At 48.7% G+C, this 25,591-nt stretch overlaps 6 protein-coding genes across 6 annotated transcripts; 3 read left to right on the top strand and 3 right to left on the bottom strand.

The window, feature by feature from the left end:
* Nucleotides 1-36: 36 nt before the first annotated feature.
* N7455_000904 (uncharacterized protein) lies at nt 37-3,948 on the bottom strand (the record flags this gene model as incomplete). Its single annotated transcript, XM_040961990.2, has 4 exons — nt 37-1,585; nt 1,653-2,972; nt 3,027-3,764; nt 3,830-3,948. 4 exons carry the CDS (start codon nt 3,946-3,948, stop codon nt 37-39), a joined length of 3,726 nt encoding a protein of 1,241 aa, XP_040807573.2.
* Nucleotides 3,949-4,778: 830 nt separating this feature from the next.
* Nucleotides 4,779-9,417, top strand: N7455_000905 (E3 ubiquitin-protein ligase SSM4; the record flags this gene model as incomplete). Its single annotated transcript, XM_040961972.2, has 2 exons — nt 4,779-7,797; nt 7,856-9,417. 2 exons carry the CDS (start codon nt 4,779-4,781, stop codon nt 9,415-9,417), a joined length of 4,581 nt encoding a protein of 1,526 aa, XP_040807559.2.
* A 974-nt stretch (nt 9,418-10,391) lies between these two features.
* On the top strand, nt 10,392-14,424 carry N7455_000906 (uncharacterized protein; the record flags this gene model as incomplete). Its single annotated transcript, XM_040961999.2, has 2 exons — nt 10,392-13,725; nt 13,934-14,424. 2 exons carry the CDS (start codon nt 10,392-10,394, stop codon nt 14,422-14,424), a joined length of 3,825 nt encoding a protein of 1,274 aa, XP_040807575.1.
* A 3,253-nt stretch (nt 14,425-17,677) lies between these two features.
* Nucleotides 17,678-18,541, bottom strand: N7455_000907 (2EXR domain-containing protein; the record flags this gene model as incomplete). The annotated part of the gene is made up of 1 exon (XM_040961996.2): nt 17,678-18,541. The coding sequence occupies one exon, from the start codon at nt 18,539-18,541 to the stop codon at nt 17,678-17,680; it is 864 nt and encodes a 287-aa protein (XP_040807584.1).
* Nucleotides 18,542-19,958: 1,417 nt separating this feature from the next.
* N7455_000908 (uncharacterized protein) lies at nt 19,959-21,093 on the top strand (the record flags this gene model as incomplete). The annotated part of the gene is made up of 4 exons (XM_065603901.1): nt 19,959-20,059; nt 20,258-20,418; nt 20,593-20,905; nt 20,964-21,093. The coding sequence occupies 4 exons, from the start codon at nt 19,959-19,961 to the stop codon at nt 21,091-21,093; spliced, it is 705 nt and encodes a 234-aa protein (XP_065462392.1).
* A 1,101-nt stretch (nt 21,094-22,194) lies between these two features.
* N7455_000909 (F-box protein) lies at nt 22,195-24,043 on the bottom strand (the record flags this gene model as incomplete). Its single annotated transcript, XM_065603902.1, has 2 exons — nt 22,195-22,533; nt 22,595-24,043. The coding sequence occupies 2 exons, from the start codon at nt 24,041-24,043 to the stop codon at nt 22,195-22,197; spliced, it is 1,788 nt and encodes a 595-aa protein (XP_065462393.1).
* Between the last annotated feature and the right edge of the window lie 1,548 nt (nt 24,044-25,591).

The following is a 25,591-nucleotide window of genomic DNA, read 5'->3' on the forward strand; positions in this document are numbered from 1 at the left end:
AAAGAAAGGAGATGATACACGCGGGATTAAAATTGTTCAGAGTTCATCTTTGACTGAAGCTGCAGCACTCTTAATGCTGCTTGTGGTATCTTCAACGTGGGATGCGGCGGTCTCGACTGCCTCGGATACAACGCTGCCAGCGCTGGCAGCTAGGTCAGCGAGCTGAGACTTGGCACTTTCAACAGCTCCAGCAAGACGGATGGTTGCGCTTTCCATTGCGTTGGGTTCTTCGCCGTAGATAGCAGCGCTGGCTGTGGATTGAATATTCTCAATGGCATCCTTGGCAACATCGATGTAACCAGATTCTTGCCCATAGACCGCGCTACTGATCTGAGCGGAAGCCGTTGAGTAGGCATCGGCTGCGGCTTCAGTGGCTTTTTCGTAGGAACCCTTGGGGGTTCCGTAGATACCAACGCTGGCGGCTTCAACAGCAGAATGGAGTTGGTCATTCGCGTGTTGCACGATTTCCTCTACGTTCGGGACGTCTGAAACGATAGAAGCAGCGGCGGAGGACGCAGATCCATAAGCCTGGTTGATATAGCTAGAGGCAGAGGAGACAGCGGCAACCGGGTAAGGCGTCTCGTAAGCGGCGTGCAGCTTGCTCAGCACACTCTCGGTGAATGAAGGCTGCTTGCCCACAATTAGTTCAGAGACGAGCTCTTGGACTGCCTCAAACTGCGGGCGCCCGTTGTTCACCACTTGCTGCAGATACGGTGTTGGTGCACCGTAGATCTGCTCGCTGGCTTTGGAAATGAGATGCTCCCAGTTTTCAGATGCTTGACTAGAAAGGGACTCTACGGGGCCCGTGGAGGTCCCATGGATGGCCGAGGAGGCCGAAATGGAAGCCACAGAGAGCGAGGAAGAAGCTGCAGAGAGGGCAGCATTGTATCTAGATGAAGCATCATCAATGATGCTTTGTGCTTTGCCGCCATCCGCGGAAGAGACGGCCGAGCTTGCCGATGCGATGACAGCGGCAAGGCTGGCAGAGGCTAACGAGGAAGCGCGCTCGTATTGAGACCCAGCTTCCTCGATGATTCCCTTCGAGCTTCCGGCTGGGGTGGGAGTTGGAGAACCATAAACCGCTCCAGATGCCGTAGAGACAAAAGCAGAGTAGTGGTCGTGGGCCAATCCGACTGCCTCGTAGTAGCGACGCTGCGCATCAAGGACAAATGGGTCGAGACCTCCCCGAGGAAGACTGGCTGTTGCTGTTGTCGCTGGTGGCTGCACTTGTGTTAATTGTTCGGATGCTAAGCTCAGTCCCTGGTTTAGCCGGGAAGATGCGATGGACGAAATCTGGGCCAGAGGTCCGGCAGTGGATGGTGTCGGGGTAGCACGAACAGCGTGGAGCTTCGACTCCAGCTCATCGGTGGCATATTTTAAAGACCCAGAATAGGCCGACTCTATGGAAGCTAGGAGCTGGGCATGAGCAGGAGCGCTAGATTCAGCCATTTGGCCAAGAACTTGAGACTTCGCGATCTCATAGAGTACTTTAGCCTGATCTGTGGAATCAGCAAACGCTGAGCTGGCTCCACCCATGAAAGATTGGACAACTGGTGTTGGGGTGCCGTAGATGACGGACGATGCACTGTGGCAGAAATTCGCATTAGCGATAATTCGATTTTGAAACACGCTGGATATACTATACTACTTACGCGGCTACTGCATCGCTATATTTTTGAGAGGCGTCACTAGAGATCTTCTCACCGGGGCTCAGAGGAGTGCCATGGATGGCTTCGCTGACAGCATTGCTCGCCTCGGCGTAAGTATCGCCGGCCTTGCTCGCCAGACTGTCCAGGACATCGTGGCTCTCGTCATCCAGGATAGGCGCTTGATGCGAATTTGCATCGGCGGCCGCAACACCAAAGGCAGATCTTGCGGAGGGCTGCTCTTCCACCAAAATATCATCGTTCATAAAAGACTCGTCAGCGCCATCGAAATCCGCCTCAGCATCGACAGCGGCGGAAGATGCATCGGTGAAGGGGGTTTCCTCGTAGGCGTCGTTCGATGTTGGTGCTATCACCTGTTCGGAAGACGCATCGTGATCGGAATCCACCTCGGTGGCCCCTTCGCCAGATTCCTCTGTCTCCTCCTGAGGCTTGGGTGGCGTCGGCGGGGCTTCGGTGCGAGTCTCGAAATCATCGCTTACTTCACGAGCGGCGATCTTCCAGATCCCAACATCCTTCAACCGGACAAGTTCCCTGGCAGCTTGTTCGGCTTCATGCATGCCCTGGTCCAGGATGTCACTTGCCACGGCTCTGGCGTCAGATACGGATTTGTGATTCATGCCGACATTACGGATCTCGTTGCGCCATTCTTCAAGTTGGGCTTTGAGGGCATGATACTTCGCCCAATCCTTGTATGTGACGCCATCCATCCATGCCCAGCGCATGCCAATTTCTTGTAAGCCTAGATCGCGAATGCTGTCGAGCACATCCAGTGTCGAATTGACAGCAGCAGTGACTCGGCGAACAAGTTCGTCCTCGAACGAGATAGACCATTCTCGGAGTGCATGGGCGCGATCTCTCACAGAGATAGCAGAAGTTCGGATATCCCGAACCAGCAAGTCTTTAGTGGACTCCTCGATCTCCGGGGCATCCTCCTCTGGCATGGAATCCGCGAGTTCGTTGATACGTTGCTTGATGGAGGAAAGCTGCTCAGCGGAAACCAACTGAAGCGCGGTAGAAAGGCTCTGGCCGTGGCTGTTCGCGCTGCTTGCAATCAGGGCGGACACGATCTCCCCAATACGTTCCTCAAGGTCTTCAATGCCTTTATCAGCTGCCAAAGCAAACTTTCCCTGCCATCGCTCGAGGTCCGAATCTATCTTCTCCCGGGCTTGCTGCGCTTGCTCGGTAGGAGTTAGAGTGGGTTGGGCAGACGCCTGGGGCGTGGAAGTTGAAGTCACAGTGGTCGTGGTGTGAATTTGTTCCTGTGACTTAGTGGCCGAGGAGGTAACGGGCTCCACCGTTGAGCTGCTAATTATATGGTTAACAAGATATAGATTAGAGAAACCCAGGGGCTATAAGTACCTATCCACGTCCTCTATGACAGCGCGAAGTCGTTTGCCCTCCCTGTAGCTTGCCAACCGCTGGCCAATCTTGACCAACTGGGGCTCCACTTGCTCGGAGTAAAGACCAGTAACATGAGGCCATAGTGAGCTGTTCGCAAAGTAGACCGCGGATGACCATGTGTACTGCGCCCCGGGCAAGACATGGGTTGTCAAAATACCCTGGCCCGTGGAGTAAGCTTTTCCGATGAAAGGCCTGGAACGCGCGTAGAAAGGTACTAGATGGCCCTGGTAGACATTGAGCGCAACAGTGTTGGCCCATTGATAGTATGGAGAGACAACAGCAATGCTTTGCTGGACATAGGGGTCAATCTCGGCATAGTAAAGTTGGTGCACCTTATTTTGAGCAGTCTGTAGTCTCGGCGTGACTTGATTTTGCCATTGCTCAATCCCATACACTTGAGCTTGCTTCAATGCCGGCGCTCCGTATTTTTCATATCCTGATTTGGCAACTTTCGACGCCGGGGTATAAACTCGCTGATTAAACATTTCCACGTATGGCCGGGCTTGATCAACATATGGCCGGGCTTGATCAACGTAAGGCGCTGCATAAATATCATAATATGGCGTCACATAAGGTTCCACGTGCGAACGAGCAATCAGGTAAGGCTTGCAGACTCGAGGTGATGTCTCCGTGAGGTCTGCGAGGCGGGATGGGCATCTGAGGAACGGCGTCACGAGTGCATACCAGATACATAGCCTAAGAAGTGAACAGGTTAAAACAGGAACTTGACCAAGTACAGGCATGGCGATACCACCACTCACCTCACGACAAGCCCAACTGTCCATCGCGCGAAGCCCTTCTTCCGTGGCTTTTCAAGATCCGTTCGGCCCTTCGTTTTGGCCGTGACATCTGTCACTTGGCCATTCTCTTTGACTACCATCGCAAATGAGGTTGACCCTGTCGAGGTCACGCGATTTCCTAGCGGGATTCAAGGTCGGCCACCGTAATTTGAAGCCCTTCCACACACTTAAGATCGAGTCTGCGGAGTAGGAGATTATCGCTGCATCGGAGAGAAGCTCACTGCCCGGTTAAATATGTGGATTTCTGATATTGGAGCTCGAGACTGAATGAATCAAAGCAAATTAGCTACTGGGGGCGGAATGCTCGCGTCGGTCTTGGCGCTAGCAACTTTCACGGGCCGCGGTCAGATACCTAGGCTCTGGGTCAATTCTTTTAAAAAAAAGTTGGTTCTAAGGAAGAAAAGGTCGAACGCATCGGTTCAAATACTTTAAGTCTGATGAAAAGGAAAAGGCGCAATTTTATTACAAAGTACATTAATGGGACAAGGCGATCGCATATGACACAACAATCAAGAATTTGTTTTTAAGAGCTCAGTGAGGTCATCGGTGGCTACCCGTATTGCAGATACGACAATACCCCACTGTCCATCGCATTAAAAGCAGGTAATACCGTATTTAATGTACTGCCAGCGCACACCGCTGAGTCAGCGAATTGGATCTGGGCAGCTACCTGGGCTGAATTGCTTTGTTACAATCAAGCATGATCTACAAGTTACGCTTGTGAGGTACGTTACTCCTATAAAATCTTTTGTAAATCTTGTCCTCACTAATAATTATATTCAGCTCAACTCAGATTGCCCCACCAACACAAGCCTTCCGCATGTTTACATCTTTTCCTATTCCCGCTTGACTAGGAATATGGTGAACATTTGATCAACTACCACCGTCAACTCGGCGAGATTCACAAATTATGGAGCCCGCGGACAACCAATTCCGCCACCATGCGGATAACACCGCGTTCCCCGATCTAATGAACGACCCGGCTTACGACGAAAGGGAAAAGGGATTTGACGACCTGGATACCTGTCGGATATGTCATGGCGAGGCAACAGAGGAGGAACCGCTGTTTTACCCGTGCAAGTGCAGCGGTAGTATTAAATTCGTCCACCAAATATGTCTCGTTGAATGGTTGTCACACTCACAGAAGAAACACTGCGAGCTCTGCAAAACGCCATTCCGATTTACCAAACTATACGACCCAAACATGCCCCAGAGCCTTCCCGCCCCACTGTTTGCGAAGCAAGCCTTGATCCAATGCTTCCGGACGTTGGTGACATGGCTGAGATTTGTTCTCGTTGCATTTGTCTGGCTGGGATGGCTACCATGGTCGATGCGCGCAATCTGGAGGGCACTGTTTTGGCTTGCTGATGGCCGGTGGTCTGCCAATGAAAATGTTCGGAACCAGGCTGCCCAAACCGCCCAAGGTGGTCTAGGGCAACTGTTCTCAAACGGCACTACGGTAAATGCTACGATAACTGACTCGATTACTTCGACAATTTCTAATGCGGCTATCTCATCTACCACCGCTGTACCATCTGCACGATCCTCAATCCTCGATTTTTCGGCTGGCGAGCCGCTCATGCTCACCCTCATCAAAAAGGTGATCCCTAACCTGTTCATGCCCGCATTTACCTCGACTGTCGGGCAAGGCAACGGGCAAAACAATGTCACGGTTAGCTCAACCAAACCTCGGTATCCATCATGGCTTTCAGATGTAAAGTTCCTAAACTCGTTGACACCGTATCCAACAATCAACAACATGATCATGGACACATTGGAAGGGCAGCTCATCACCCTTCTTGTGGTCGTTGCATTTATTCTACTCTTCCTGATTCGGGAATGGGTTGTTCAACAGCAACCCATGGTCAATATCGCGGAAGGGGAACGTGAGGCTGCTCTTCAGTTAGTTGCAAATGCCAACAATCGGATAAATGATCGATTCAATGAACAAGGCGGCCTTGGACAACCAGAACCCATCCCCGCCCACCCGGAAAATGAGGTCAATGATGAACGCGCTGCAGCCTATGAGTTGGACAATCATATCCTTCCTCATTTTGCTCCTCCCTCCCCAGGTCTGTCCTCGAATGATTCTGAGTACGGTCTCCCTGGGTCTGAAGCGGAACTACGGGACTATAATGTGAACGATCCGGAATACGAAACAGAAGGCCCTCCTCCTACGGCTCGTGCTCTGGCCTTCCGAGACCTAGTGGCTAGGACTCATGGTAACCATGAAGAAATGCTGCGCATTCTCCGCGAAGAGGCTCACGGGGACGACTTGGACTGGATTGTGAATGCTATCACCGGAGCGACTATAAACCGGGATTCATCAGCAGGGCCTTCTACTCGTCCTCACGATTCTGACAACCCAGAAGTCTCCGACGGTACCGATGCTGTTAATCTTGAAGATGGAGATGTCGGTGACCATTCGCCTGATGCGGACGCCGGACCTTCTGCCCAGAACGCGGATCACGGGCCACCGGCTAGAGACAATGCCATTCCTGTCGCCAATGTACAAGTGGATGATAGGCCTCCACTCGGCTTCACCGAAAGGGTGTTCGAATGGTTTTGGGGAGATATTACACCCGCAGAGCGCGGCACAGAAGAACCAGTTCCCGAAGATGACGAGCATATTGTTCAGGATCCGGCTTTGGAAGACCCATTCGTGCCCTTGCCGAATCGGATGGAAAACATGCAAGCAGATGCTGCTGCCGATGCTGCCGCCGCCGCCGATGCTGGGCTGGACCCTAATGATATCGATGCAATCGAAGGGGATGACTTTGAAGGGATCATGGACCTCATTGGCATGCATGGCCCGATTTTCGGACTTTTCCAGAACGGCGTGTTCTGTGCCCTTCTGATTGCGTTCACAGTAGCCATCGGTATCTGGCTCCCGTACCTATGGGGTAAAATTGCTCTTGTGTTGTTGGCCAACCCTCTCGAACTCGTCATTGGTGTTCCCATCACCGCGGTTGAAGTCGTCGCAGACATCGCTCTCGATACGCTTATTGGTGTCGTGGGATATCTCATGTACTGGTTCAGCCTTGCTTTCAAGATCGTACTGAGCCCCTTCAGTGCTCTTTTGCCCATTGGAGGGTGGATCACCAAGGACAAGTCTGTCACAAGTGCATCGCTTTCCCTAATCGATGCAAGCAGCCACCGCTTGAACAAAGTGATTAAAGCATTCCTAGTCTTCCATGAGTCTGATATTCCCATGTTCTCAGTCCTCTCGCACCAGGCGCTTAAATTACACCAGGCTCGCCTTGGTGCTGTGTTCCAATCGCTCTATGCCACTGTCAAGTTCATCCTGCATGACTTCCCACTTCGGCTTGTGACGCTCGGTGTCCCCGGTGCCCTTTCTTTGGACTTTGACATTTCCTATTTCAAGAACTTTATTGGCCAGGCCCAGCAGCAACTCATCACCTTCGCTAAATCATCACTTTTCTCGATGCCTGGAACAAGGTTTATGAACGCAAGTGCAGCAAAAGCAGCCTCTGCCACAGTGCCGGTTGATTATGACCTGGCGGTATGGGATTCCAAGGATCGTGTTATCGCTATCTTCATGGGATATATGCTTGCGTTCATGATCGGGCTGCTCTATCTACGAATCACAGGGCTGCTCTCTGGTGCCAACCGGGGACAGAGGATTGAAGGCTTGCTTGCTGAGGTCCTGATACAAGCCGGAGGGGTTATGAAGGTCATCCTCATCATCGGGATTGAGATGATTGTCTTCCCTCTGTATTGTGGCAGTCTTCTTGATCTTGCTTTACTTCCGCTCTTCTCCGACGCTACGGTGGCTTCTCGTATCGCTTTTACTGCTGCATCCCCGCTCACTTCCCTTTTCGTGCACTGGTTTGTTGGCACTTGTTACATGTTCCACTTTGCCTTGTTTGTTTCCATGTGTAGAAAGATTTTGAGAAGCGGTGTGCTTTGTAAGTGCTGCTATCCATTTGATAGACTTTGATTGGTTTGCTAACTGCTTCATCCTAGACTTCATCCGTGACCCCGATGATCCAACTTTCCACCCAATACGTGATGTTCTTGAACGAAGCATCACTACCCAGCTCCGTAAGATCGGTTTCAGTGCCCTTGTATACGGTGCGCTAGTGATCGTTTGTCTTGGAGGTGTCGTCTGGGGATTGCACTTTGCCCTTGATGGCGTTCTCCCAATTCACTGGTCTGCCAGTGCCCCGATGCTCGAGTTCCCGGTTGATCTCCTATTCTACAACTTCGTGTTGCCTGTAGTCATTCAATCATTCAAACCTTCAGATGGTTTGCATGATTTGTATGACTGGTGGTTCCACAAGTGCGCTCATTTCTTGCGTCTCAGCAACTTTTTCTTCCCCGAAAGACACCTGGAGGAAGAAGGCTACCACGTTCGGAAGACCTGGTGGGGTATTCTCTCTAGAAGCCAGGGTGACTGGGAACACCCAGTAATTGGAGATGAACAGCAGGCTGCAGCCGAGCTGGAAAACCGTGACGTATACTTCATGCGCGATGGTCGATACGTGCGTGCCCCTGGCTCCGATCAGGTCCGCATCCCCAAAGGCAACCACGTTTTCCTTGAGGTCACCGAGGACAATGAACGCGTTGATAGGAAGCCTGATCCTGCCGATGGGCTACATGGCCGATCCAGCAACATGTTCACCAAAGTTTACATCCCACCCTCCTTCCGGACTCGGATTGCTGCCTTTATCCTCCTAATATGGCTGTTTGCCGCCACTACCGGGGTAGGCATCACTATTATTCCCTTGGTCATTGGTCGGAAGATCATCGGGTCCTACTCCTCTACTCCGGCACCGGTGAACGACGTCTACGCCTTCTCAAGTGGCCTTTGTGTGGTCGGTGCGCTTGCCTACCTGGCGTACTACTCCAGTACCGCACTTGGATTCGTGCGAGAGCATTCAAGCGCATACCTTCGCTCACCTCGCCAAGCAGCCCAGACCAGTCTGGACCTCGTGATGCATGCTGCTCGGCTTCTCTACATGGCCCAAGTTGCCATTATCCTTCTACCGTCCCTCTTTGCGCTGCTCACTGAACTATACATTCTCATTCCAGCGCACACCCTCTTTGGCGATGGAGAATCGCATGTTGTCCACGTCGTGCAGGACTGGGCGCTCGGGGTTTTGTATGTTCAGATGGGCATCAAGTTGACTTTCTGGCAGCCCCATTCCTGGCTGGCAGCTGCGGTTAACAGTGTCTTCCAAGATGGTTGGCTGAAGCCTAACGCGAGCCTTGCTACTCGTGCCCTTGTTCTCCCGATCATTCTCTTCACCGCAGCTGCGGTCACTTTGCCCCTGTCATTTGGGTTTATCGTGCGCTGGACAATTTTCTACTCCCAAGTTGGAGTGCAGCCTAATATTTACCGTTACGCCTATCCCACTACACTGTTGATTGTGCTGTCTGTATGGATGGCGCATCTACTGCTGAGACGAGTGGCGGCCTGGCGCACCAATATCCGCGATGAAGTCTATCTTATTGGAGAGAGACTGCATAATTTCAGCGAGAAACGAGCACGAGATGTCGGCGTGTCGCGGGTCATGACAGGATGACGAAAATGGATGCGTGTTTGATAATTTTGGCCTCGATGGCATGGTCTCTCCGAGACTCTCTTATTTTTTTTATAGCTCTATTGTATGTACATTTAACTCGAATGAATAGAATCCAAGTATTACTTACTTCCTTAACTCAAATAACCTGGAGGGAATATTATCTCCCTCTTATACAACATATAGTGTATCCCCGAAGGGGTAGGCAATTTACGTGTTGGTCTAGGTAGTAAACCTTGGAAGACATTCATATCACCGCTATCACCGCGATCACAATTGAAGCGCTACAAGAAGACAAGAGAACGCCCAGCTACTTACTCGCCACACAATTGCCCTCCAGGTTATTTTTCATTCAAAAGTTATACATAGAAAAGTCCCTTGCACGAAGTATGCCTTTTTTACCGCCTCCATATGCACCAAGAAAAGATATCTAAAAAGACCAGCAAAAAAGACATGGCAGGGCCGCACAAGTGGCCGACTATTCTTGTAGTTATAGATTGCGGAAGCTCTCCATATAGTTCTTGGCTTCTAGTTATGTCACTAAGTTATGCATGTGATTTTCTAGTCATGTGATCAAACAAAGGAGGGATGATGCGTCTATGACTCGCCCGATATATGCCTGCCTGAGGCATAAAATATATAAATGGACATGGTACTGATAATTACCGTAATCTAAACATTAATTACCTGCTGCCTGCCGTGGTGACCCCACTTATTGGCCTCTCTTGTGATCGCTCATTGGTTAGGCAACAGGATTCCCATGTGCGGTTGTGTGGTTATCGGTCTTCATCGCCATCCTCAAGGCATCCATTGAAACTTGCTTTGCAAGTCATGTATTGATTTATTTTCTCCCGATGGATTCTTTGCCTCTCAGCGACTCTCATTATGTGTTCTTGAACGTTCCCACTACAGTGCCTTGTCTCTAATGCTCGATAATCTACCCGTCATTCTTATCGATCCCCTCCGCAATCGCCAAGATGTCAGTCCTCCGGCATGGAGGAGGAGGTGGCTTCCTCCAGCGGCGCCTCACGAAACTATATACCGATACAAAAACTTCCTGCGAGAGTGTTACGACGGCCTCGAAGGCCCTCGATGATCCTGAGCTTGTTGCCCTCCATGGGAGTTTCCAGAAACAGAGGGATCGCTTGCTGGCATGGGGTCTAGATTGGAGTGACGCAAGCGCCGCGCAGCCCAACGACATCGACGAATCGTTGACTGCTGCAGGATTCAGCGATGTCGTTGAAAGTGTCATGTCGTCGATCCAAGAACTCCTCAACGATGCTGAGCAAGTCCAGCATTTGGATGCGCCTATGCTTCCTTCCAAGGAACGGAAAGTCGATCTACCATCGAAGGATAGTCTTGCTAGCAGACCTGTTAAAACCCAATGGACGGAGGAAGATATAACACGCTCAAACACGATTTTGAATGAACTCACTGGCTGTATTGATACCCTTTACGATCTTTCGCGCTCCCGGCGCACAATGGCTTCCAGCATGTCATCCAGCAGGAACAGCGCGCGCCGCCCACGACCCAACCTCAACTCACCTTACGATTCATCCCACGGTTCATTCTCCGAGTCCAAAGAGAAAGTACAGAGTCCGAAGCAAATGTTCGATCCATTTACCTACTCGCCTACGACTGCGCACCGTGATTCCCCTAATCCTTTCCTACCATCGAACCATCTCCTCATTGATCGCTCAGCTCTACAACTATACGGAGCGGCCCACGATAATAACCCTCCCCCATATGAACCTGTTGCGGCATCTGCCAACTCGCGTGCCATTGGACGCCTGAAGTCATCGGCATCGCCTGTTCTCGCCTCCACAAAAGAGTCCCATGTCTCTGTGCTTGTTGAGTTTATGCCTATATTGGCGGAGTCAAATATGGATAACAAAAGTGCTCGATTGGAAAAGCTCCAACAGTCTCTTGAGCAGTTGCTACAGAACGCCAGGATCTCACACTTGGGGCTGATGCGGTTTTTGGGTTACTGCATTGATAACTCGAATTCTCGCTATGCATTCCTTTATCAGATGCCGGTCGACTACTTCCCATTCCTACAGAATCCGAGCGACTTGTTGAAGGAGTTAAAACCTAAGCCATTGGTCGCTCTTCTCCCTTCAGCAGAGGAGTACCGGGAGAATCGAGTTCCGAACCTTGACACTCGCTTTCGATTGGCTTACGATCTCTTAATGTCCGCTCTCCATTTAAGAAGTCAAAATGCCGTTCATGGAAACATCAACAGCAGCAACGTTATCTTTTTTCCGGGCCGAAGTGATGCGAGTGACGATGAAAGTGGCCTTGCGCCTGATCTTGGCCGTCCTTATCTCACTTCTCCGGCACGGTTCTCCGGGGATGGACCAACCCCTGAGCCATTGTCTTCGGCCATGTATCGTCACCCAGATGACAAGAGATCTGTCGAGGATGATGGCGCGTGGGCCTATGACCTTTACTCGCTAGGCCTCATTCTATTAGAAATAGGCCTGTGGGCACCAGTTGGTCGACTTTGGAAGATGAAGTACGACCGCTCATGGTTCAAGCATCGAGTGGAAGAGCTCTACGTCAAAAAGCTTGGCCCGAAGTGTGGTGGTGCTTATCTTCAAGCCGTCCAGTTGTGCCTCGATGCCCCCAACTTCCATTTATCGACACAACCGATGACTGACCTTGGTCTTCGTGTTCCACAAATTTATCACTACCCGGTACTTGACTTGTCGGACCCTGATGGCACTTTCTCCTTTTCAATGAATTTCATGTACACAATCTGCAAGATTCTGTGGTCATGTTGCCGCATTGATATCTTCTCGGCACCCTCGGCAGAAGAATTGGATGACTGCCTCCCACTTGCCCTTGTCCCCACCCCCGAGCCGGTCACCATCGAGGAAAAGGTCAGGGTATACAAACAATCGAAGCGCGAGATGTCTAATTATGATAAGAAGCTTCCCACAATTCCTACCGATGCATGGGGTGTTGTGAATGAAAACAAACCCGTTGAAAAGCCACAAAAGAAACGGACCGTCAAGAGACTTCCGCACTTGGAAATACCGGAAGAGCACCTACAAGAGTGGAATTTTCAAATAATGCCTCGAGTGAGTCGCCTTCTTCAGCGGATCTTGAAGGAGTCTTCTGAGTCGTGTGGAGTAAACCTCATCATGACCGGCGAGTCGCCTGAAAGTGCCAAAACAACGATTTGTGTTACTTGCGCAAGTGTGAAGAAAGTCCGAATGGCCCTCAAGAAGCACTTCGCTCTTGGTCGGGATGACTGGGATTTGATCGTCCTCCGTGGCGACATCGAACGGTCCAAGGTTCCTCGGAACAGGCGTCGGAGGCCGGCCAAGACTCGCCCGAATGCGTCCAATGATACACCCTTTCGCCAGCGAGAGCTCAACCCATGTCACCAGCAGCGACCTCTGTGCGGAGCATCTATCGGTGCCTTTCAGAACGAAGAGCACCTACCCCCCGTCTCATATGGTGGTGCCGTCTTTGTCGATGGCTTGCCGTATGGCCTAACGGTTCATCATATGTTGGAAGCTCCTAGCGAAGATGAGGGCCAAGGCAGTGGCCCTGGAGACTCCAATCAAGACGCCCCTTCCAGATCGGCGGGGAACTGGCCCCGTGATACATCAAATAATCCACATCCTGGATTCATGTACGACTATCCAGAGGATGACTCGCCCGACGCGAACTTCGATTTCGAAATTTCCGATCTGGAGGACGGAGACGATCCATCGCAAGGCCTTGAGTCTGGGTATGATGAATTCTGGCTTTCAGATGAAGATTCATCAGATGATGATTCCATCGGCCCTGATGACTATGATGATGACACCGCATCCATCGGCGATACTGCTGGTATCGAACCAGGCGAAGAACCTCGGCTTCTTGTCACCCAACCAGCCATTGACGACGTACACGAGGACTTTTTTCCATCGCCAGAAGATCGCGATGACGAGCACCTAGCCTCACACTCCCTAGGTTATGTCCACGCATCCTCTGGGGTACGACGCTGGACCCGAAAGGGTTTGAAACATGAGATTGACTGGGCGCTTATCAAAGTCGATGAAGCCCGCATGGACCCTCGCAACATCATTCTCGATACTACCAGATCCAGTATTGCTCGTCCGGGACGCCCTATCCCACCGCAGCCCATATTTCTGAATCAGGTAGCCCGGATGGAGGAGCTAGGTGGCTTGCAAGTTCATTGCTGCGGGCGCACAAGTGGCCTGCAAACAGGGCAGATATCCAAGGCTATGACGTTGGTCAAACTTCAGGGACGGCATTCATTCTCGACGAGCTTTTGCGTCAATGGGAACTTCGGAGGTAAGAGGTGCATTTCAGCGGATCCATGTTTTTGTCTATATGATCCTTAATTAGATACCCTTTTCTTTTCTTTTTTTTTTTTTTTTTTCATGCACACCCATCATTTGTTGCCCTTCTTAGCTGGTAAACATACAGCACCATTCCACCCTAAGACATCAGCTCGTATCGAGTAAACATTACATCAAGCTAATCTCTCCTCATCCGACAGCCCCTGGCGACTCCGGCGCATGGGTCTTCGACCGTCCCACCGGCCGTGTCTGCGGCCACGTTCTCGCCTGGTCCGCAAAAAGCAACACAACCTACATTTCCCCTATGGAGGTCACCTTCGATGACATCGCACGCACCCTCGGCGCCTCCGTTGTCTCTCTCCCCGGCGACCCGAACCGATCCATGGGTTACGTCGACCCGAACTCCCCACAGTCTGCCCATTACCGCTACCCGGCACAGCGGCTTCCAGGGGACTTTGGCCGTCTAGGCTTTGGAGCTGGACCTGGAGCTTCCCCCGGTCCCCCTGTACCACCCTATCCCCATAATTATCCTCGCCCTCAACCCCACCATCCGGCTTACGGCCGTCCTCCACCCCCTCCTCCCCCTCCTGGGTCCCGAGAAGCCCGTGGGCCCGTGTATAGTGGCCCCGTCCCTCCGATTCCGGCGTCGCTTCTCGCTGGGCCCCGCAATATCGAGCGACAACTTGCTTGATTTTTGGAAGATCTAGAATATGGGAACAAAACTTGATATTCATGTCATATTGTTCTGGGTATATTGTTTTTTTCTCTTATGATTTTTTGATGTTTATGGACGTTGGGGATACCCATGATGAAGCGATTTTTGGTTCTCTTTTGTTTACCTCTATAAGAATTATTTTCACGTGAACTATTTATTTAAAGAGCAGTATTGATCAAAGAGGTCACTCTCCATCTGAAGTAGTTATGATGCAGCTAAGGAGAACACAGGTCTCGAGGCTGACGTTAGTCCGGCCCGTTAGCTTTGCTGAATCAACCTGCTCAGGTAGTTTACTCTTCCTTTTACTCATCAATGTTCCTGTTGAGCCAGAATACGAGGCTGCGGTCTTTTGTATTCCTAGTTCTGGGGCCTAGTTTCTCTACATGACCCATGATGCTATGAAACTTCATAGCCGTGGAACAGTGTTTGCAATGCATTGATATTCATCATGGAGTTTTCATAGAACACATGTTCAAATAAGGATATTGTACTGTTTTACCTGAGATAAATTATTATTCTCAACTCCGCCATAGCTCCGGAGTAATTGTAAAAAGACACTGTATTTCTCCGCCTTACTGGCCTCTGTTGCTCGAGTCTTTAATCAAGAAGGCGAAATATTGATTAAATCTTAATATAAAAGATTTTGTTGTCGCTTTTGAGGAAATAGTAAATAGTATGATAAAGGCTATCCCATAATAGCAGCGGAAGAGCACTAAACTCCTACTCAATAGAATGTTTATACAAGTTTACACAAGTTTAATCAAACTCGATTTAGTTGTTTTTAATTCGATCTTAGGATTTCATAACGGGCATCAGATCTTGCATCATTAGAGAAACCGGCACCGAATCAAACTTGACACATAGTAATTGGGATATGTAAATGATTATAACGTTTGATCATCCCTACCGAGTTGAGTAACAAGAAAAGGAGAATGATGACTGTAGTGCAAGGATAGAGAGCTGCATTCTGTAAATTCAGATTCGATATTGGTCATTCTGACACTTAGAATGGCACATATAGTAACCCAGAATAAAGTATATCCCCACAATGTCACATAGCTGCAATCCACCGAAATAATGTTTCTTAGTCAAAGATCCCATGGAGGGAAAGGCGAGTATGTAGACTTTGAATATTCCGGGGTAGGATTATATTAGGGTCGCAGGTCCAAAGACTACACGCCGAATGGCACCAACTCAGCAGCCTCAAAGTACGACCTGCTCATAAATGATACTACAATTGGTCTCAATGCCACACAAATTTAACATTAATCCAAATAGAACCTAAGCATTCTGTCTTTGGGGATGAGATGATACTCCGCATACCTTCCCCGGACCATATATTTAAGCCGCTAACCTTACTGCGGCCTTTCTCATTACAAGACCATTTACACAACCCATTGATGTCTCTATTGCTAAATAAGTTCGTCCAGCTCTTGTGTAATCTCGAACTCCCGTTGAACAACCCATATAACCTTGAATCTGTGCATCCGGTCAGTTGACGGTTGACAACCCCATTTGGACAAGCACTAGAACTATCCAGATAGCAAGAAACGACGAGGTAGTAACCCGAGAATGTGACATGAAATAGGCATAGAGTCCGTTGTAACACATACTTGTTGATTGATGTGCCGAAGAAAACTATGCCATGGGATATAAAGTCAGAATATATTCCGCGTAATAACCATCATTAGGTCTGCCTTTCATAGAACTGTGGACTATTCAACTGGTCTTCAATAACATAATTGCATAAATACCAATGTGAACCACCCCAGAGAGCCCAAGAAGGTAAGCTCAATTCCTAGTACAAAAATTTGCTCCAAAGTTCGAGACTGGTTCGGCAATCACGCTAGAATCTCTTGTGCTGATGGCCCACTTATAACAGAACCATAACACCTATATTATTTACAGTCAGCCCCATGGCAATTCACAAGAATCTGTTTCTTCTGATACTAGGGCTCATCTTACTAGTAACCGACGTCCTAGGAGCAAGGGTGACTTATGCAGCATGGTACACGCAAGGACTTGGGGGTCACCCGGCATACACTAGTCGCCACGGAACGATAGCAGATGGACATGTGGAACCTCTCATAGAGCACATTTCACAATGGTCGGGTGGAAGATACACGGCCGCGAGGAGCAGACACAATATTATCACTGTCCGTGCCCACCAACGTGTGCACACAAAGAATGAGGCTAGTCAAGTGGTACAGAATATGGTCCACCTGATTTGCCAGCACTTGAGAGAATGTGCCGCGACCTCGCCGGACGCTGAATGAATTCTTTATGCAGATGTAGGTTTTCACTACCTCGATGGCGGAGAGAATCATTTCCTGTTCAGGCGGCTGATGACTCCAGTCTTGAAGCTCGGGGTCCTTTTTATTAGGATGCTAATCTAACCGACGAAAGAAAGTGTAGTTTCAAGAACACGACTTCGAACATATGGTTAAGAATGTGCTAGATAGGCAGATATCTACGTGTATGGTGGAATGTGAGAATGAACATTGAAGATCGAATTAAGTCACTGTCAGGCGATGTCTAAGGACGACCATAGTTACATTAATACATCATCTTTAGCTTCCGCTCAGCTCTCAGTGCTTACAAATTTCGTCAAACTAGAATATAGTCTAGTGGTAAAATAGGATAGGCTATATTTTCCCCACGAGTTTTCAAGAAATCAAAAGCAAGAAGTAAGAAGTAAGGGACGAACAAGAGACAAGAAGCAAAAGATTATAGAGTCTGACAATAGCTCAGAGGGGTTTGTAGTAGTGATTGAAATTGTTCACTATAAGAGCGGTGTCAACAGGCGGTAACTAGTTAGTTATATAAGTTTCCGTACACCGGCGCAACTGCCCAACTGGTGAGTGAGCACGTGAGCTTTCTAAACCTAACTCTTGGAGAAACTTTTACAAGTTCTCTATTATTTCTGATCGTGGATAACCACATAAATCACAATTAATATTCATCACAGTATTTTTACATCTAATTGGAAAAATAGGGAGGCAATAAGACAGACAACAAGGACTTGATTTTTGAAATTAATTTCACACTTTTGGGATCCATGAACTCATGATACTTCATGAGAGCTGAATGCTGAAGACAAACCGAGTCACCGACAAAGACAATGGTCCCCCGAACATCATCCTCCGCCCAGACAAAAAGTAGAGAAGAAAACAATGTGTGTCGTACGTGATCCGCATGATGTCGGTGATATGGGATGGAAAAGGAACATTCACACCCTGACTGCATGGACAGCCCGTATCTCAAAGTTGATATTGGGCATGAATTCAATAATGATTTTGGCTATCTCTCTACTGGCCTCCAATACCCGCAGGTAGGAGCCATCTTGGAGGATTCGGAGGCCACCATTCGAATCGAATCTCTTGTAGTTTCGATGCCAGACCAATGCTTCTCCTTCATGTGCGCCACAAAGCTCCCACCGCGGCTGTACTTTTGTGTGATCAACGAACATGGCAGTAGAGTTTGGTTCCTCGCCCGCGATGATGTACATAATCACATCACCGGAAAAGGTGGAAATTGTGTTGTAAAGCGTTTTCAAACACTGGCGATCCATGATCACGCGCTCAGAAACAGCGAACCGACCGACTTTGAAGGGAATAGAAACATTCACTGGGGAAATGTCCGGCGTGTGGATACCCCAGCACTCGTCGGTGAAGAGAAAAAATGTATCTGCACTAATCCATATCACGTCACGCATTGGGTCAAAAGGGCGTAGGAAGACGACGCACTCTCGGTAATCATGAAAAATGACCTCAATGCCCTGCTTGCGAGCCCATTCAATAGCGGCGTGGCGGGCCTCGTGGTTCACGTTGGCCAGTGGTATCTTGACACGGATTTGATCAAGGAATTCGTGATGGTACTCCCACTCCACAATTGGAGGGGAGTTATTTGCGTCCATGTTTTCTGAGGCAGGATTCGGGATCCAACCGCTACTTTTGTAGGGAGTAAATGCGGGTGAATCCTTTTCGGGCAAGGCGTCACGCCATATCTGAAGGCGTAGCTCGGGAGGAAGACGGGGGAATGGATGAAAGGTTTGGGCGCCGGCCGTCGACACAGCCAAATCGGGGGTACTCATGATTGACTTGAAGATGTTAGAATTGAACTGTGGATAATGATTGAGACTCTTCTGATGGAGGGTAAGTTATTGGTTATTGGTAAAATTGACTTGGTGGCACCTGACTTTGACGACGGTGCCTAAGGCACTCGTCCTTTAATGTCACCTTGGAGAAAGTATCGGCATTTTTGGTACGTACCAACCAGTCTTTGTGCTCTTGAGTCTTTATTCTTTCCGGTAGAATGGCGTAGCTGTTGGAAGCTTGCGACTAAGAAACTGACATGATTCTATTGTTGGTCAAACTGCACCTTTATGGACACCCGTAAACGACACCTAATCTCTGATCTTCAGAGGTCGCCATACTATTTGATATGAAAGTATTTACCTTGAGCCTTACCAATACCTAGACATGTAGACATGTAGAACATTAGATCAAATCTGGATATCTCTGTGTTGACATAAACTCGTGTTAGTTGGAAATTGACGAAGCGCAAAGGGATTTATACAGAACCTAGACTTCAGCGAGTATGTATTGATTCTCTCGCAAAATACATCTATTTTATATGAGGTTACTAGAATACAAAGAGATCAAAAGCTGCCAATGTGACATGTCGAGCTCGACTGTCAGCTTCAGAGACTAGGCGTTTGCGTTGATTTGACGGTCGCCCTCGTAAGAGGCCATGATATATCAAACCCTCCATTTTATTGAACCCACAACTTCTATTTTGACAAAGGCTGTTATGAATCCGGGACTCGAGCATTAAGATTTTCGGAGGAACAATCCAATGAGTGTAACATGGCATTTCGACTCTGTTTTGTCTTTGGAGCAATAAAAGCAGTGAACTGACTATACAGAGAGAAAAGAGTTGTAAAATAATGCGAACACTCTACATGCACCTGTTGCTATGACTTATTGAATATACCTCATAAAGAACAAAGAAGAAGAAGAAAGGATTGAAGACTATCAATGAGATGAAAGTAAGGTCAATATGACTCCATGTTCATGAGACTCCTACATTGCTATATAACTTCTACAGACTTCGTTCATGTTCTTTTCCAAAATAGGCAATCGTCTATCGATAAGCTTGTGACTTCAAACAGATTGCCATTATTTGCTAATGTTCGAAGTTGTACGCAAACAATAGTCTCAAGTCATTCTCCGCCCAAATCAATCCATGGCAGGTGTCTCTCCACCCAAACGCGTCTTCATCTTCGTCACAGCGCGTCCGTCCTTTTTATTCTTCTCTCATTCTATCTATTACATTTCCTCTTTTTCCTTCTCTCTCATCTTCGGGGTTACAGAAACTGTATTCCACTCTTCAATTGATCATACCCCAGAGTGATTCTTCCTCCCTCGGGATTCGAGATAATGCATCATTTGCAATCCTTCCACGGAGATCCCAAGAAGGGCACTCAGCCCAGTCAAAAACAATGCAGCATGGAGATGGCCATGGAGCTTCTCAAGGTGTGGCATGAGAGCGACAAGCCTTTCTTCACGAAGAAAGACCTTCAAGATATTTCGAACCAGCTCACTGGCCGGTACGAAAGAGCGATTCAAAGCGATTGGTCTCTGTCAAGGGCCTCAGCGGTTCAAGACCCACTACGATGTGATCCCTGGCCAGGTCCTCTTAGGAGAGGAGAATGAAGAGTGGTAAGTGGGAAGTGTAAGTTGTTAATGGTGTCTTTCCAGGGCTCTTCTGACACGTGACCCCAGCTAATACATACATACCAAAACAGCCAGGAACGAAAGCTCCGATATTCCTGCTATGGACAACTTGTTTCAGCAGTGGAGTTTCGAAGAATTGAACTAGCAGAGGTATTTTTCCCGTTGCAGATTGAGCACTTCATGCTTGCACGAACGAGTGATGCCAAGCAGCCCACCTCCCCCGACTCCCCGAGTACGTCGAGAACCCCATGGCCGTGGATGAGGCTCTCAAAACAACCCTGAGGACCTGGAAGACAACCCCCAAGTTTCAGGAGCTATAGGCCATTCTTAAGCTCGTCTTCAACGCCCACGAAGTCACCAAGGTGGTGGGTATCGCATCTGGATCAATATAATTTGGTCCCGAAAGTCATGATGATAACCCACCGCAGCGCGGTGCAACACTCCATTATGATCACAATCAGGAACAGAATTGAAGAGATTACCAACAAGAAAATCCAATGCTATGCTCAAGATCCCTGCTACACCGCTGTTGACACCTGGGCTCTTGCGCAGCATGGTTGCAAAGTCCTGGAAGACCCCCAGGCTTTGCTCGAAATCGACGACGACTGCGTTCTGTTCTCCTGCTGCCCAGATCTTCTGTTGAAGGAAATTACTGTTGACTTTGCTCGGCCTGCTATTCTGATTTGGGATCGAGTTGTCCCTGGAAAAATTCTTGGCCGGTGAGTTTGATTTTGATACTATATTCACTTATTCTTGCTAACTGACGGGTTCTCCTAGCCATAACCCAAACATCGATCGTGTACGGAACATGATTGAAAACGAATACGACTGCTATGAGTTCTGGGGCATACACGGGGCTGGGCGTGGTCCCTTTATGGCCAACCTTGTTGTTTACGTCCGCCGTTAGGTGAAGTCAAATAATTCCAAAGGTGACGAGTTAGATTAAGATCTTTGATCTTGGGGGAATTATTTGGTTTCTATGGGTTGTGAAGGGGATTCGTAACCCCAAAGGTGTCTTTGTTTGAGTGGCAAGCTAGTCTATGTTTGAAGGAAGCATCCATGATTTTCGCGTCTACACAGGGCCGAGTTATGTGATTGCACCCTTCATTGTGTATATATGTCTTTGCTTCTCTGTAAATTTACCAATCCATTTTGCCTGTGTAACATATCATTAAATGGTTCCTTTGGACAGCTCTTACTAGTCCTATTATAAAGCAAAATACAGAGTACATGTGGCTACCAAATCTAATGCTGCGACGAACCTTTTGTGGATGAACCTTCTAGTTTCCCTAAAATCCAGATGCATTCTACATTTATGAGTCCAAAAGATGTATATCATTCACCAGTTTTGTAAGTAGTACCTAGGACTCACATTCCAACGTTGGAATACACACAACAGCCACACCTTGTTCTGTGATGGACCCACTTGGAGTGACCCACTTAACACAACCTTAATCCCAAAGAAAGACCCTCGAACATGTATCACATTAGTCTGTATTGTCTTCTATGTTGGTGGCATTGCACTAAATGAAAAAGAATTGCTTCGGTGAAGACAAGTGAGTGGTTCTACTTTGTCATTGCCCATATTTGGGGATTATCAATAGGACTTCCAGATATTTTCGACTATGCTCTACCATTTTGTTTTCCTATACTTATCACGGCCTATTGATCTCCCAATTAAGATATAATCCCAAATTATTCTTTTCGCTAGTTGTATTGAAATTGGAGCGGCTTTGAGTTGTCTATAGCCTGTTTCGTGGGATCACATTGTACTGAGTCTTCCATCAATTCCACGGTTCCCAGTTCGACGGTGCTACAATGTATACACCCTAAGAGGAACAGCCGTCAGTGGCGTTGAACTGCAGCGAATTAGTTGTGGGGAGTGCGTAATGGTTGGTGTCAGATGTGACAACGCACTAGCACACAAAACCTCCACACTAGTAGGGTCTCTTGCACCAGGGCTATCCAATAACAAATCTAGGCCCCATCGAGCATGTGGCTGCTAGTGCTAATTCCCCTCTTCATCTTCATCCCCGTCCTCGTCCATACTCTCCCATTCATCTTCACTATCGCTCTGTTCGAAATCGGCCTCTTCGCCAAGCATCCTAAGCAGCTGTAACAACCCTGCCTGTGAGTGTGAGGCGTCTTCGGACGGCATGTTTGGGCCAGGGCCACCAGGGATCCCGTTATTCAAGTTTGAAACCCCATCCGTGTTATTAGGGAGGTTAGGGGCCAGGCTAACTATGCGGATAACTTTTGTGGGAAAGACACGAGGAAGATTTCTGCCTTGTGGTGGAGGTGCGCCACCTGGAACGTTGGGTTCACGCCATCCAAGGTTCTGCGATGTCTGATGTTAGTTGTTCTGCTTTAATTTTTTTTCATGTTCATAGATCCAAAAAAGAGCTCACGGTGTAAGTAGTCATAATAGCATCGTCAGCCAACGCCATGTAACTGATCGGCACAGCAACCTGCGGTGCGTAGCTGGTGAGCAGCGAATATGAAGCGCGGGTAGGGTTCACCGAATTTTGAACCCTGTCATTGTCATCAAGGGCGACGATATAGATCCGATCCTGGATTTCGAACATCACGCGGTGGTTTCGGATTGATAACCAGCCACCAAGGTCAAAACCTGTCCCATCTGATTCGCATTCCAGGATTGAGCTGTTTGCCGCGAGACTAGCTTCGTCGTGGAGAGCCTTGCGGAAATCTGGACATATAAAAACACGACCAGCGCGAGAGAAGCCCACGAAGAGATCGCCGTGCAACATTCCCGCTCCCCATTCATCCTCCCCATACCAGACGTGATTTGGGTCATCTGGTGGTGACAGTGGGCCTTTGGCAACCTCAATTGGCGCCAAACGACCTTTTCGGAAAGTCCCGGGTAAGAGGGGTTGAGGTATTGGGCCAGGTGCAGCACCTGATAGTGCTGCATCGGCTTGGGGAGGAAGAATGTGATATTTTTCTGTCAACTTCGACGGCTTCAACGTGCCTAAAAATGCACCAGACTCCTTGCTGTAGGCAAAATAGCCTTTTTCTCCCATTGAATAGATCACAATATCTTCGCTTTGGTCCAGATGACCAATGCCACCTTCCTCAATCTTCAAATGTGTGGTCAACGTAGGGGGTCGCTGTGTCATATCGTACACAAAACCCTGGCCCTCATTAGAGACAACACAGAGAGTCCAGTGGGACAATTGGAATCCTCTCGTCTGACAATCATGGTTCAAAATAGCGATGCGCCGGAACTCTCCACGCTTTGCACCTTCTTGATCTGTCTGCCAAACCTCGAGCGAATCTCCGTCACTATCAAACACGGCCATTCCATCCTGATACTCCAAGTGTGCGTGTTGGCGCACTCCATCTCCGTCGGTGTCCTCCGCCGAAGGGAGTCGCCAGAGGATACGGCCCGTGTCCATATCAGTGACGTTCAACCCGCCAGCATGGGAGGTAGAAACAAAAAAGCGGCGTTTGAAGTCGGCACGGAACCGCCAAACAGCGTCATTGCCGATTTGTAGCACCGATTCCTGACTGACTGGATCCGTCTTGGCCCAATTGCGGGCCAGCAGTGTCTGGCGTTTGCACAGGTCTTTCCATGATTCTGTGCCCTCGAATACTTTGGCAAAGCTGTGGGCATCGGAGAGGAAGGAGAAATCCCGGCTACCTCCAGGTGGCTGGGCGGTTTTGGCTTCGGAGGTGTAAATAGCTTCTTGGTGGGTGACGTCGATAAACTGATGCCAAGCCTTTGAGGTCGCCGTCAGGGACGCGAGGCCGGAGACGGGTGTGAAGTGCAAGATTTGCAGTACAATCTCTGGAGGCAGGACGGTCAGAGGGTCCACCCCAAGTGAAATGGCAGTCATATTTTCAAAAATAAAGCAACGCAAGATTGTTGCAGAAATCAAATTAGAGAGGTGGGGGTTCGCAATATTTTGTCGTTCTCCACTGTATATTCGATGACGTAGCCGTTCCCAAATCTGTAGATAGACTCAATAATCTCCAGGGGAATCTTGGAAGTTCTGCCATAATTTTAAGCTTAATTTATTTGATATGCCCACGTGGGAAATTCTCAATCCGCTTGCCCCCAGGTCCTCCAAGTATTATTAGATTCCTAACCGAACCTCCGCTGCAATGCCTGCCTTATCTCAAGCTCCCTCATTCGCTCTTCCATGTCCCGAACAAACTCCTGCCGGTCTCTATAGCGTTTTCTAAATTCCTTCACAACAATCGGAATAACCTCCCATCCAACAAAGAGCAACAGACTAGCAAATAAAGCAAACAACTGATCTTCTTCGTTAATTGACTGGGGGGCACATGGCATGAAGAAACATGAATGTGATGCTTTGACACTGTGAGTCACATAAGCCACAAAAGCATACCAAACACTCGCACATCCAACCATAATAAGCCAAACCAACGGAACTGCAAGCAAGAGTAACACAAAGAGAAATGGAGCTAGTGGTAATAGCCCGATGCACCATCTTGAATCTTCTGTGACATCGATCATGATAATCGAGATTGACACCATGAATAATGACACACAAGCCAAAAGGCGCGCCGCCTTCACCGCCATTCTTGATGCGATCGCTTTGCTAAGCATTGGTCTCAACAGTCTATTCCATGCTCGTCTCGGCAGTACAGTGAACACACTGGGTAACAATGATATATCCATATAGCTGAGCAGCCATACAGAGAATGGCATGATATAATATGGAGTGCCAGCAGCGACAACCAAATTAAGGTCATAAGCACCACTGTGTATTCCGTACCAGTATAGTGCAGGCACGATCATTGTTCTAATAAGAGCAACTGAGTGCATGAGCGCGAGGGAAGGCAACATCATTCCGAGGAAGAGTGTCCATAACCGATGGCGTTGAGTCTTTGGGTCTTCAAATAACATCATTGTAACGAAATACTGCATGGAGCCATGGAATATCCCCCAAAATGTGACATTAAACGCCGCCCCAATGGAACCTTTCAAGCTGCCCAAATCTGCAGCATAGGTCAAGGAGTCACTTGGGATACTCTGAGCCATGCGGACTCCACGAAAAAGGCCAACCGCAGCCCAGTTAGTGCCCAGTAGAAACAGCCATGTATTTGGATCAAATCTCTCTTCTGAAGCTCGAATGAGTCGCCACCACGATGCCACGATTGAGAGGAGCCATCCCGCCCAACTTCCTGGTCCATAGAACCCGCTCACATTTCCGATGCCAAGGACATGAGGTGGTTCAGATGTGATATCTAGATAAACTAGGGGTCCGCTGTCATAATGTTGCGTGCCAGGCGAGGGAGCTGCATCGGATGAGGAACTTGTCTTGTCGGTTGATGGTGTAGATATCGTGCTATCAGAGGCTGAGGGGCTAGATGTATAGTTTTGTTCGCCATGAATAACTGACGTTGGGTCTGAACCC

This window comes from Penicillium solitum, assembly GCF_028829755.1.
Source record: "Penicillium solitum strain IBT 25940 chromosome Unknown utg000001l_segment0_segment0, whole genome shotgun sequence".
NCBI lineage: Eukaryota > Fungi > Ascomycota > Eurotiomycetes > Eurotiales > Aspergillaceae > Penicillium > Penicillium solitum.